At 38.0% G+C, this 13,311-nt stretch overlaps 2 protein-coding genes across 3 annotated transcripts; both read left to right on the top strand.

The window, feature by feature from the left end:
• Positions 1–44: 44 nt before the first annotated feature.
• On the top strand, positions 45–2,940 carry tsr3 (TSR3 ribosome maturation factor). 2 transcript variants are annotated; one of them, XM_062442202.1, is made up of 6 exons: positions 45–452; positions 889–1,099; positions 1,376–1,569; positions 1,664–1,831; positions 2,234–2,288; positions 2,609–2,940. In XM_062442202.1, the coding sequence occupies exons 1-6, from the start codon at positions 332–334 to the stop codon at positions 2,742–2,744; spliced, it is 885 nt and encodes a 294-aa protein (XP_062298186.1). In that variant the 5' UTR covers positions 45–331; the 3' UTR covers positions 2,745–2,940. The 2 variants fall into 2 exon arrangements, with proteins under 2 accessions (XP_062298186.1, XP_062298187.1); XM_062442203.1 differs by lacking the exon at positions 1,664–1,831.
• Positions 2,941–4,985: 2,045 nt separating this feature from the next.
• Positions 4,986–13,158, top strand: pdpk1b (3-phosphoinositide dependent protein kinase 1b). Its single transcript, XM_062442199.1, has 14 exons — positions 4,986–5,101; positions 7,010–7,291; positions 7,415–7,457; positions 7,585–7,722; positions 7,834–7,978; positions 8,098–8,195; positions 8,501–8,576; positions 8,701–8,769; positions 9,168–9,264; positions 9,394–9,567; positions 9,702–9,919; positions 10,150–10,207; positions 10,515–10,667; positions 10,814–13,158. Exons 1-14 carry the CDS (start codon positions 5,078–5,080, stop codon positions 10,925–10,927), a joined length of 1,689 nt encoding a protein of 562 aa, XP_062298183.1. The 5' UTR covers positions 4,986–5,077; the 3' UTR covers positions 10,928–13,158.
• The last annotated feature ends 153 nt before the right edge of the window (positions 13,159–13,311 follow it).

Genomic DNA, 13,311 nt, shown 5'->3' with positions numbered 1-13,311 from the left:
CACGTGAAGTAAAATAAGATGTACGCATGCGCTCTCTACTTCGTGAACTGCGACGTGAAGTCCACGATACAAAGTGGAGAAAACATAACTCTATTTTGAATTATTTACAAAGCACGACTGATGCGAGTTTTTATTGTGATGATATCTGTGAGTTTGTAAAGAGTGTACCCGACGATAAAATACGACACATTTGTTTAATTTCAATTATCTTTTTCAAACATGCTCGTGTTAGCCGGCTGGCTAATAGCGTGCAACATGTAAACAGCTGCAGTTTAGTTTGAACAGCGACAGTAATCAGACAATACATAACTAGCTGTCCACTAGGTGCAACATGGGACGAAAGAAACAGGGCAAAATGGTGCGCTCTGACAACAAGGGCAAAGACAGAGCGCACAAAATGAAAGGGAAAACCTTAGAGGCCTTTACAGAAGAAATGCACTCTACATATGAAGGTAAAGATGCATTTAATATTGATCATCTGTAAATGTCTTATTGTTTTGTACTGAGTTCTAAAGTTTACAAAGTACAGTGGTTCTCCAGCATAAAATTGTAAAATTAAGTAAATAAGGTAAGTAAACAATACCTATGTTAACAAAGTAGATCATTTACAAAACATGACTTTAAATAAGTTTAGACCCATCAGGCATTGATATATTAGTTTATTAATGTTATGATTTAATAGTTGTAACAAGTTGACAATTCATGTTATTTTAAGATTGGCTGATTTGATATATGACAGCACACCATCACTGTCAACAAATATGTGATGAATAAATTGGTTGAAGAGCAACGTATTTGAGGAAAGAGTGAAAAATGAAAATCCTGAGTGTGTTGACACTGACAACATAATGTACCTCCTATCGACTGTCACTTGGTTGTTTTTTTCAGCGAGTCTTCACCCGAAGGAGGGAGCAGAGGCTCCTCAGGTCAAACTGCCTTGTCCACTTGCCATGTGGGAACTTGGTCACTGTGATCCCAAACGTTGCACTGGCAGAAAGTTGGTACGCAAGGGATTTGTGCGCAACCTGCGCCTCAGTCAGAGATTTAACGGACTCATACTGAGTCCAATGGGCACAAAGTATGTGACGCCAGCTGACAGGTGTGTTCAGTTCCATCCTCCATGCTGCACTAATTACAATCTCTGCCAGCCTGCAAAGAGTACATCTGTATTTTTTTTTTTTTATTATAGCACAGGCTGATGATACACAAGACCAGTCATAAAGTGCCACAGAAAACAGTTCATCTAGGTTATTTTTTTGGACTGATCAATTAATCATTCTTTGTCTATAATATGTCTCTCTAAATCTGATCAGTAGTTTGAATTTGAATCAAACAGTTTATGGTAAAAGAATATTGTGTGGGTCTTCATTCACAGAGAGATTGTGGCCCACAGTGGGTTAGCAGTGATTGACTGCTCCTGGGCCAAACTGGAGGAAACTCCCTTCAGTAAGATGATTGGAAGTCATCCCAGGTTACTGCCGTATCTCGTAGCTGCGAACCCCGTCAACTATGGCAAGCCTTGCAAGTTATCCTGTGTTGAGGCTTTTGCTGCCACATTCTGTATTGTAGGTAAGATTTGAGCTGGTGGGTTTTGTTTGTAGTTACTCTGAAATGGTTGCTGACACATTGGCGAAATTCTTATACACTGTATTTGACTGTTCAGGTTTTGAAGAACTGGCGATGATTTTGTTGAAGAAATTTAAGTGGGGGACAGTGTTCTTGGACCTGAATAAAGAACTGCTGCAACGCTACGCTGAATGCCAGTCAGAGGAAGAGCTGCTCTCTGTAGAAAAGGATTATCTTACAGCTAAACCAGAGGAGGAGGAGTTTGGTAAAATGGGGGATAAATATGTTGGGGTCTCATTCAGTGTGTGTGTTTTCACAATATTTTCTTGTAACAGTGGCGATGGTCATTTTGTTTATTTTCACACATCAGGTTTAATTGGTTTTGCTTCATGCTTCAAATCATACAACACCATTCTTAAAGATTTTAAGCTTCATAAATTATGTAAAAGTAATATAACTAAGCAAAATTGGGGACAATCGTGCTCGGGCATGGTACAAGGCAACCAGGTCTAGTGTGACTACAGCCTTAAAAGTCTGGAACAGGCTCATTGTTTTCTGCATCTGTTGAAAGTTGCCCCATACATTGGGAGAGATGCAATTTGTGTCTGACTTCGTTGTTGAAATAATGTTCTTCTCAACATAAGCTAATAATGTATCTTGGTCACAGATCCATTTGATGTTGACTCAGGAATGGAGTGTATGAATCTCAACAGACGCCAGTGGTAAGTATTGCACATGAGGGCATTAAATAACTTCTATCAGAATGAGGTGACGCATACATTGATGAATGCAGTATCAGAATTGATCCAATAGTTTTGCTGCCAACTATGCTCATTGTATCATCTGCATTTTCAGGTTTTTTTCCTAATGTTATGTCACTTCATACAACTGTAAAATTTGCAACTGTGTGACCTGTTGTGACTTACAGTAAAGACCTAAATTAGAAATTAAAACTTTTTGTACAAAACAAATCTGTGCATCCCTTATAAGTTTAAGATGCATATGTTTACTGAGATCAAAAAACTGTAATTTCTCTGTTTAGTGTACCAGAAGATGATTCTAGTGAGGATACTGATGCATCAGAGGACGATGAAGATGACGCGGAAGATGAAAAAGCAGAAAACAATGATGAGTCAACGACAGTCTCACATAATGAAGAAGAAGAGACAGAATCATAATAAAGGGCAATTTAAACTGGATCCATTTTATACAAGGATTAGTGAATGTTTTTCAACATTACTTCTACATAAATTGAAAGCTATTTTGGGCTGTCCAGTTTTGTACAAATATCAAAACAAATATATGAAAACTAACTGAATAAATGTATGTTTTTGTATTTAAATGCAGATGAAATAAATTAATATTTGTATCCTTCATTCAGTTTAAGGTTCATCTTGGGATGTTGTCAGTGTTTGAACTGGGTGGTTTGGTTTGGAGCAATAGTGAGATGATCACATCTTGTTATTATAATGCACTTATTTATAATATACTTATGTGCAATGCAATGTATATTTGTATATATTTACATTTCTTTATCATTTTATCATATACTCTAATAAGAACTAGAACACAAAGAGGCCAAATTTCACTGCCTTCAATGTTGGCGACTGCTGTGTTGTTGTGCATGTGACAATAAAACCTCTTGAATGTTTTGATCAGTATCAGTTAAAGCAGAGTTGGGAGCTGTGTGAATTCACACTGCTTACATAAAAGTTATAATTGCAGATAAGACTTGTAGATGCACCCTGGAGTATTAAGGCCACATGCAAGAAAAAAGTCAATATTTTGAGAAAAAGGTTTTGTCGATATATTAAAATGGTAATATTAGGCCTACAATTTAAAAAAAAAAGTTGTAGTATTATGAGAGAATTTTATGAGAATAAACTTTTTAAATTAATAACATTAAAAGTGGAAATATCAGGGAAGTCTGCTACCTGTGTTAAAATGAGGAATGGGGAGAAAGTTGTGAAGAATACTTGTATACTAGTTTACCTGTAATACTACTGGTATATGTTTCATAAATAAAGAAATACTTAATCTTTTGACATATCTCCTCTGTTATTATGAGTATTGGGATTTTGAAATGATAGGAAGAAATTCCCTTTTTATGGAAGAGGAAATGGCTGGAAGTTTTTGCAAGACTATCACAGTTATATCTGATATAAGGACTTTATTTTCGTTATGACCTTTTCCTTGTAGAATTACAACTTTTTTTGCTTTTAGAATAAGATAACTTATTCTTGTATTTCAATTTATTACTATTTTCCTCATAAAATTATGACTTTGTTCTTGTATTATTGCTTTTTCCTTGTAGAATCATAACTATTCTTGTAATATGACTTTCTTTAAATTGACAACTTAATCCTTATGACTTTTCTTGTAGTATTATGACTTTATTCTCATAATGTTGATTTGTTCCCCCCCTAATAGAATCACAACTTAACCCTGTAATTTTGACTTTCTTTCTCATATTAACTTTATCCATGTAGAATTATGATCGTTCTTGTAATTTTGACTTTTCTTGTAGAATTATGACTTCTTTTGAATCGTAACTTTATTCTTATATGACTTTCTTGTAGTATTAGGACTTTATTCACGTAATTTGACGGCTATTTTCTCACATAATACATAATCTATATACTTTATTATAACTTTGTATTTGTAATGACTTTTTTGTAGAGCTACGACTGTTCTTGTAATATTTTGACTTTTTATTCTTAAAGAATGACAATTTTCTTCTTGTAATATATCTTTTTCTTGTAGAATTATGACTGTTCTTGCAATATTATGACTTTTTTATTGTAGAATCACGACTTTATTTATTTAATGTTGTGACTTTTTTGTAGGATTATGACTTTATTCTTCTAATTTTATGACTTTTCCTCATAATATTACGACTTTATTCTTCTAATATTATAGCTCTTTTTCTGTAGAATTAACGTAATTCTTGTAATTTTATAACTTTTTCTCAGAGAATTAACCTTCAACTTTATTCTTGTATTATGACTTTTTTATTGTACAATTACAATGTTATTGTTATATGACTCTTCATAGATTTACGCTCATATCCTTGTAGTATTATATCTTTTTTCGTATAATTATCACTTAATTATTTCTTCTTCTTTTTTTTTTAGGAATTACGACTTTATTCTCGTTGTGTTATGACTCGTCATCTCAAAGAAATATTTTCTGCCAGTGTGAACCTGATACTCCGTAGTGTAAATTAACCTTGCTGCAAAGCATTACTAATCAATCTACAACAGAGCGCTACATAGAGAGTTTCTACATGTCACTGTGTGTATTTTAATGATCAACTGCATCAGTGAGATGAAGCAGAGTATGTTGTAAATGTGGCGGAGGGGGGGCGGACACAGCGGGACTCTCCTCTGCTGTCCTGCGGTAACATTGTTGTGGAACGACGTCACAGCTCGAAAATGAAGGCGCAGAGGCAGCCATTACTGGAGCTTCTCTAATTATTTTTATTCCAAATAAATACTCGCGGAAAACTCTCATGGCAAGAGCTACAAGTCAGCTGGTAAGTGTTGCAGCTTTAACTTGAATATCAGCTCGAAGCCGGTGCTCTAAATGTGCAGTGTGGGGGCTGTTTTGACAACAAATAGTTACCTCGGGCCTTCATGTTGAAGAGCGCTGCTAGCCGCAAAAGACCGTTTAACGTTAGCTCCGAGCTAATGTTGGCTAACACAACACTTAACATTTGCTACGTTGTACTCGGCTTTCATGCGATGTTTATAGCTTCTTCGATTGGTTTGGCGCCGACGTAGCACTTACTGTTAGTTTTATAGGATGTATGAACAGTTTCTCTTTGCTCTGTATCTGTTGGCTAATATGAGCTAAACAGCTTCGCGCTTTCCCGAGCGATGCCACCGCTAGCTAAGCTAACAGTAGCTAGCCGTATTACGTCCCACCTTCTCGGTTAGAAAGCTTTATTAAAGTTAACGTTTTGCAGTTCACTTGTCAACCTTTTACCTGTCACATTTCGACACTAATGACGGCACTCTAACTTTGCGTATGATAAAGTAACGCTGCTGTGAAAGTGGTGTTACGGGTTTTGAAGTTAGTTGTTACCTGGCTTGCTAACGTGAACGCTGGCTAATTTGCAGGCTGTAAGTTTATAACTCGCTGTCAGAGATGGCCGGCATTATTTGACAAGGCAGCAGGAGCTAACGCTAGCATCCTAGCAGAGAAAGTTCGCACAGGCCTGATGCTGCCCGTGTACTCAGGGTTATGTTAATGTTAGCTGCGTTTTTCTATTAAACACTACACGGATGATTAATTGTAAATGGCCAGGAGATAGTTATATGGCCCGTTGGCAACCATATAGCCAAGTCCGGATAAAGGCAGCTAAATGGCCACACCTTGGTTTTGAATGAGAAAAGCTAGGCCAACTCAACTAACGTTGACTTGAGTTGTTACCCGAACAGCAGTGTGTTATAGTAGTTCAGTAAGTTAAAAATAACTTAAGTTGGGACAAGCACAAAACGAGTTATCGGAAAGCACAACCTGTCGCTGTTTATCTTTTGAGATCTCAGCTATCATTTGGTGTACTCCTCACCACTATTGTGTTAGCTGCCCTGACAATTTTGATCATGTACATACAATCATTATGTACGTGATCAAAGTTCAGTGCAGTTTGAGGTATTAAGAACAGTTGTCACATGAAAGCAGGATCATTGACATAGTTTGTCAAGTGGAGGGTGGGACCACCAGGCTCAGAAGCGGCTTCTTCAATAGTTGTTACATGTCCTTATCATTTTTTGACTATGGTCCTTAAGTGGTCTCACTTTAAAATGCATGTCAAAGTTATGATATTCCACTAAGAGTTTTTAGCTACAGCAGATTTAATATGGCGACTTTGAAAAGTGTGTGTACACTATATGGTCCAGATTCTCTAAACCCCATCTCTTTGAGTGTCATGTACACATTTTCTGTTAGAGGTTGGGTATATTGTTTTAATTTTTTAGTTTGCCACACCAATAAATGTAACAAATTCTATCAATTATTTTTGACTGGGCAATATATCAATATTTTCTGTTTAATTCCCGTCACCAGTGTGTCATCTTATTTATTAGTGGTGAAAATACATTGACATGACAGTTCAAACTGCTGAACACCAACTAGACATTGTGACATTTTCCATAAACAAATGTTATATAAATGGATATTGGAAGCAGTTGTCGTAGTTGTTATAAGATTCAAGGTTGTCGGACATTGTTGAGCCTAACTTGCCGGCACACCTGTTGTTAATCATGATGAAGGGGACAAATAATGCAATTACAGTGTTAGTGTTTGGCTGCATTAGCTGGTGCCTTTTGACAGTTTGAAGCAAGTTTGCACTGTCCATAATATTCTTCAAGTGATGATGTACTATTTAAACCACATCACCCTGCTGATATTTTCTGAATGCTTTCTCTCTCTCTTCCAGTATGATGTTGTGCCCATTCAGCCCAGCGTTGTCATTTGTTCCTGCTCGCATCCATCAATGGTAAGAAACCACCCTGACTCCTGCTCGCCACTTGCTATCCCAGGCGCAAGCAGTAGCCACTGTCCCAGCATGGAGGGCTCGGCCTCAGGGGCCCGTGCGGTAGGAGCGTCTGCCAGCAGCCAGGGCTCAGACCTCCGCACACAGCCGGCTGCTCAGCCACGCAAGAAGAAACCAGAGGACTTCAGATTTGGCAAGATACTGGGAGAGGGCTCCTTCTCAACGGTATGCAAATACATCCCACTGAGCTTTTGAATTATATCGGAGTAAATGTTGCTACATGATTAATGTCTGTCATGAAAGTAATATACCATGTTGTTGTTTTTTGTTTGTTTGTTTTTTCTCAAGGTTGTCCTGGCACGAGAGCAGTTAACGGCAAAAGAATATGCAAGTAAGTAGTAATCCACCAATTTTTGGTTAATTTAGAAAATTACATTTAGTTATTAAAATAGAAAAGTTGTTGAGTGTAATTTTACTACTTTGCTGACTCTATTTTCTTTCCTTTTTCTCTTTTCCAGTTAAGATTTTAGAGAAACGGCATATTATGAAGGAGAACAAAGCCCAGTACGTGAAAAGAGAAAGGGATTTGATGTCAAATCTAGATCACCCGTTCTTCGTCAAGCTCTACTTCACATTTCAAGATGATGAGAAGTTGTGTATCCTCAAACAAATTTAATTTGTCATGAAATGTTGTATGTTAATGACTTACCAGTTGTTTTGTGTAGATGTCTTATAATCACAGTGATCCTTAACTAGCTTTTTTTTAGATTTTGGTCTCAGCTACGCTAAGAATGGAGAGCTCCTGAAATACATTCGCAAAATTGGTTCATTTGATGAGACCTGCACTAGATTCTACTCAGCTGAAATAGTTTGTGCTCTAGAATACTTACACAATAAGGGGATAATACATAGGTAAGACTTTCTTACTATTTATAATGCATTATCTGTTCTTTTTTGCATTTTCTTAATATAATTTTCAAACCTTGTGAAGTGTTTTCCACCTAATTTACATCTTGCTCTGTTCATTTCAGAGATCTGAAACCAGAGAATATTCTTCTGAGTGAAGAGATGCACATCCAGATAACAGATTTTGGAACAGCAAAACAGTTATCATCGGACAGTAAGCAAGGTACAACAACAATCAGAATGTCAGTGGTTTGATCCCTGACTCCTCCTGTCCGCATGTCGAAGTGTGGGCAATATTGTGAATCCCAATTTGCTTCTGATGGTTGTGCTACCACCTTACATGGAAGCTTTCCACCATCGGTGTGTGAGTGTGAATCAGTGAATGAGTAGCAGAAACATTGTAAAGGGCTTTGGATAAAAGTGTGCCGCCAATTACCATTAACATAATGAATTAGGCGTTTTACATTCTGTGAGCAGTATAAATGCAATCCTGTCTTTTTTTTACCATTTATTTTCATGTTTTGGCAGCGAGAGCAAACTCCTTTGTTGGAACAGCACAGTATGTGTCTCCAGAGCTGCTAACGGAGAAATCAGCCTGCAAGAGGTAATCAGGTTTAGTCATCATGCAACTCGTACATTTGCTAATCATTGTTTTCATTTTTTGACAGATAAGCCTGGCATCAAATCACTAAGTTTATTACTCTGTGTTCATTTTTTTCCCCTCTTAGTTCTGACCTCTGGGCCTTGGGATGTATTATCTATCAGCTGGTGGCTGGTTTACCACCGTTCAGAGCTGGGTAAGTATAGTGGGAATGTTGTTGTTGCAACTCAGTTAATTGTCAATAGTTTGTAGTTCATGCACGTATAATGGCCAATCGGGTGCTTTGGTAGTCAAAGTGTTAGGGCACATACCACATAATCATTTGATTCCAGCACGGGGACCATTGTTGCATGTCATACCTCTCTGTCTCTCCACATATATACTCTCTCTCTACAATGGGACTGTCAAATAAAGGGAAAAACACCCAAAAATATTTGTGGGGAACAAGTTTACTATTCAGTGTTATTTCAAGTGCAACAATTACTAGGCTTGAAAGTAAGTAGTTTCACACTAGCAAACAACATTTCACATTATACACTCCTTTTAACCGTTTTTTCCCCTCCATTTCCTCATGTGTTTCATACATTAATGTAGAAACGAGTACCTAATATTCCAGAAGATCATAAAGTTGGAGTATGAATTCCCAGAGAAATTCTTCCCAAGAGCCAAGGATCTTGTCAAACAGCTTTTGGTAAGTCATCTTAAGCAATAATTCATACATGTTAAATACAATTAAATGTAACTTTGGAAACAAATTTGTCTGTGCCAGGGAAGTGCTTGTACACTGAATGAAAACACTTCATATCTGTTTTTCCTTCAGTCACTGGACCCCTCAAAGCGGATTGGGTGTGAAGAGATGGGAGGGTATGACCCTTTGAGGCAGCACCCCTTCTTTGACACCATCTCCTGGAGTGACCTACACCTACAGACACCCCCCAAGCTGACACCATACCTGCCAGCCATGTCTGAGGATGATGAGGACTGCTATGGGAACGTAAGATGTTTTAATTCTCTCTTTTTTTCAATTGATTGCATCAATTGTTTGTTTATTCAAATGCTGGCTTAAGTTGCAATGTCTTGCAAACAGATCCTCAGCCAAACATCACCTGTCTTATTTTCCAACCACAGTACGACGACCTCCTGAGCCAGTTCAGCAACATGCAGGTGGCCCAATCCAGCTCATCACACTCCCTGTCACCACACGAATCCACGCCCCCACAGAGGTCCAGTAGCAACATTGAGCAGTACATCCACGACCTGGACAACAACTCCTTTGAGCTGGACCTGCAGTTCACTGAAGAGGAGAAGCAGCTATTGCTGGACAAACAAACCACTGGAAACCCCTGGTAAACACCTGACGATTGACGATCTGTTTGTGTGTCCGTTTAAATCTGAGTCATTCTTGAATTGAAATCTTATGCATGTCCAAAAAACAAAAAGTGAAACTAAGTTAACTGCAATTATAATGTTGTAGATGAGTATTTATGTTGCTGTCAATGCACATTTGTTATTGATGAACGGAGTATAAGTATAACGGAGGGCGTTGTTGTTAATCTGCTTTTGCTTGATCACACAGGCACCAGTTTGTGGAGAATAACCTGATCCTGAAAATGGGCCCAGTGGACAAACGAAAGGTGGGTGAATTCTTGTCCATATCATTTATTTTTTCATATTTATTGTATATTTAAAAATATGACAAGTTTGAACTTTTAGGTGAATAGTTTTCTGACAGTTAGATAACACTGTAGCTGTGTTTTTTGATAGCTTCTAAGTACAATGTGAACAGGTTTTCCAGTTGGCTCAGTATCTGAAGTATTGCTCTGACTGCTGACTTATAGAAAGTAAAGGGGAATTCCCTGCTGTGGCGAGGAAAGTGTTGTGGCCTAGTAGCCCCCTCTGTTGGTGAACTAATGTCTCGAGACGTGTGGCATTCCATTGCAGGGTCTATTTGCTCGACGGAGACAGCTGCTTCTCACTGAAGGACCACACCTGTACTACGTGGATCCTGTCAACAAGGTCCTGAAAGGGGAGATTCCTTGGTCCCTAGAGCTTCGTCCTGAGGCCAAGAACTTCAAAACCTTCTTTGTTCACACGGTACATGACTTTCCGATGTCTGTCCTGCATTTTTTCCTCCAGCAACATGTTGATACTTGTCCACTGTTTAGAATCTCTCCTCATATGTGGTTTACTTTTTTTAATAGTGTTTTTTGTTTTTTTTTCCTTTCTTGTGATGTTTGTAGCCTAATCGAACATACTATTTGATGGACCCCAGCGGAAATGCTGACAGATGGTGCAAGAAGATCCAGGAAGTGTGGAGAAAGATCTATCAAAGGCACCAAAACCCTGGCCTATAGGGGCATAGTTCCTCCTGTGGCCAATCCTCTTTAGCTCTGAGGCCAATCACTGAGCAGAGTAACACCCTCTTTAGTGCCCTTCATCACCGCAATGTAAACAAACTCTTAGAGACGCTGGCATCTAGACCTTGTTTGTTTTCCTGAGTAGAACATGGGAAAAATACAACTTTGGATTCAGGGTTGCTTTGCTTGTTCTTTGTGCTCTCTGTGAGGCTTCTATTGCATTTTTCCATGTATGGATGATAAGACTACCACCATGCACATCTGCTTTTTGTACATTCTGCAAGGGGAAAGAGAAGGGCAAGCTTGTGTGTAGAGGGACGCAAGCTTGGGTACCGCTAGGACTATCTCAAATGCAAGGACTGGTTTCCTGCTTCAATGATACCATAACATAAAATCTAGCTTTTGTGAACCAGAGCCTATCCTGATATCTTAATTAAACCATATCCTAATCCTACATCATATGTGCAAGCTGTAGTCAGCCCCACTTCTACTGCATATACTCCATTGTTGTAACAGATACTGTAAGCTGATTCAGTCTCACACGTTTACCAAACTCAAATCCTATATATATTTTTGTCAGAGCCCAAATATTCCCACGGTATTTGAGTTGTTTTTTTTGTTTTTTTTTAGTCTCTTGGTACTTGCTTATTGCAGTCCAATTAAGGTCTCGATGTAACAAAGCAGAGTGCCGGTCTGCAGTGAGACATGGGTCTGAATCAGTCTCTGTATAAGTGTGAGCCTTCCATAGCCGTTACTGAGGATGTATTGCTAACAGGGGGCGGGTAAACATGCCACTAGCTTGTACTTCCTAATCATAACTTGCTTATCTTTCCTGCATGGCCAGTTTTGTAGCTCAGCCTTGTCCGCTTCTCTCTCCTAGGGCACTGGAGATATAGTTTATTCAAGTTTAAAGGTGGGTATTTTTGACTGCATTGGCAACCATAGCGAATATTATTGGATGATTTGGCTGTTCTGTACCATTCACTGGCTATTTCTTTGTGGTGTGAATTCTTCAATTTTTTTTTTTTTTTTTATTATTTTAATTTTTATTGGTGGGATAGTCTGCTCATCTTCAGTACGTCCTATTGAAAACAAAATCTTATGTGCTGACCACCCCATGCTGAACAGAAAACCTTCATCAACAGAGATACATACACATACTATCATTCTCGGAAGCAATCACAGTAAAGCTTTTGTCCCTGGACAAGATGGCAGAACTGCCTCATCGGGCTCACTGGTCGTTGTCTTTTTTTTCTTTTCTTTTTTTTTCAATTCTGATGTTTGGCCCAATAGAAATTAAAGCGATTGATTTACCTTGTGCTCTTGTTTTAGCAATATGTATTATCATAATGCTTTTAATTTTTGACATATTACCTTAAGGTCCTATCCAAAGGTCCTCTTCCTTCAGCTGAGTCTGTGTGTGCAGTGTGTGACTGGAGTATAGGTGAATAGGACCCTCTGGCCCTGGGGTCCAGGGCTCGATGTGGTTGGATGTCAGTTAAAGGATATCTATCTGATCCAAATAACCGATGAAATTGCTGTATCTGTCTATAAAGTTGAGGAAACACTCATGAGAAGTGTTTGCCTCTAGTTAGAAAAATTGTATGAATCAAGTTGATGGCAGTCGGTTACATTGTGTATGGAAACTCTACCTGACTTGTAACTGACTAGAACTGTGATGTACAGATGATGTATTATTAAAATCTGAAGCAAGTAATGCAATGATATTAGGATACAGTTTTTGTATTTTTATTCTTGTATAAGGTTATTTGATGGCTATTGTTTAGCCTCTAGTTCATTCTGTGTTATTTAAATTCTAATATATGAATCATATTTGGATTGAAGTCATGTTCAGGGGCCATGTTGTGTATGTATTGAGATGTAAAGCCTTTGAATGTGAATAATTATTGTAAACTATAATATTTTACAGCTTTTTTCTTACTATATCATACATTTTCTATTTGCTCAGTGATTTAATCATATTCTGATAATTTAATGAACTTGTTCATTCTCTCTCTGATTATTTGTGCGCTAGGTCAGTAGATGTTGAATGATGAATTTTCCACTTAATGCTTGGTAGTCCAGTAATTAAAGCATGTAGGGATTTAGGCATACAAATAAAGCCACGTGTCCTGTCTTCTGTTGACAAACCACGGTCATGACACAGTAAAAGCAGCAGCATTCAGTGGCAATGGCATCTCACATTTTTGCAGCATGTAAATAAAGTACCGGCCCATTATCAATGTTTTGTGTCGTGGAAATTACTACTTCCTCAATACACACTTCAAATGCAGAGGAGAACGCCTAAAATTTGTTCGGTCTCTCTAAAACAGCTTTCATGACGGTCACAGGCTTTCACAATCAAAATACATCGCATCTCC

This window comes from Scomber scombrus, chromosome 21, assembly GCF_963691925.1.
Source record: "Scomber scombrus chromosome 21, fScoSco1.1, whole genome shotgun sequence".
Taxonomy (NCBI): Eukaryota; Metazoa; Chordata; class Actinopteri; order Scombriformes; family Scombridae; genus Scomber; species Scomber scombrus.
The sequence above is the reverse complement of the archived record's forward strand: the minus strand, read 5'-3'. Positions and strand labels throughout refer to the sequence as shown.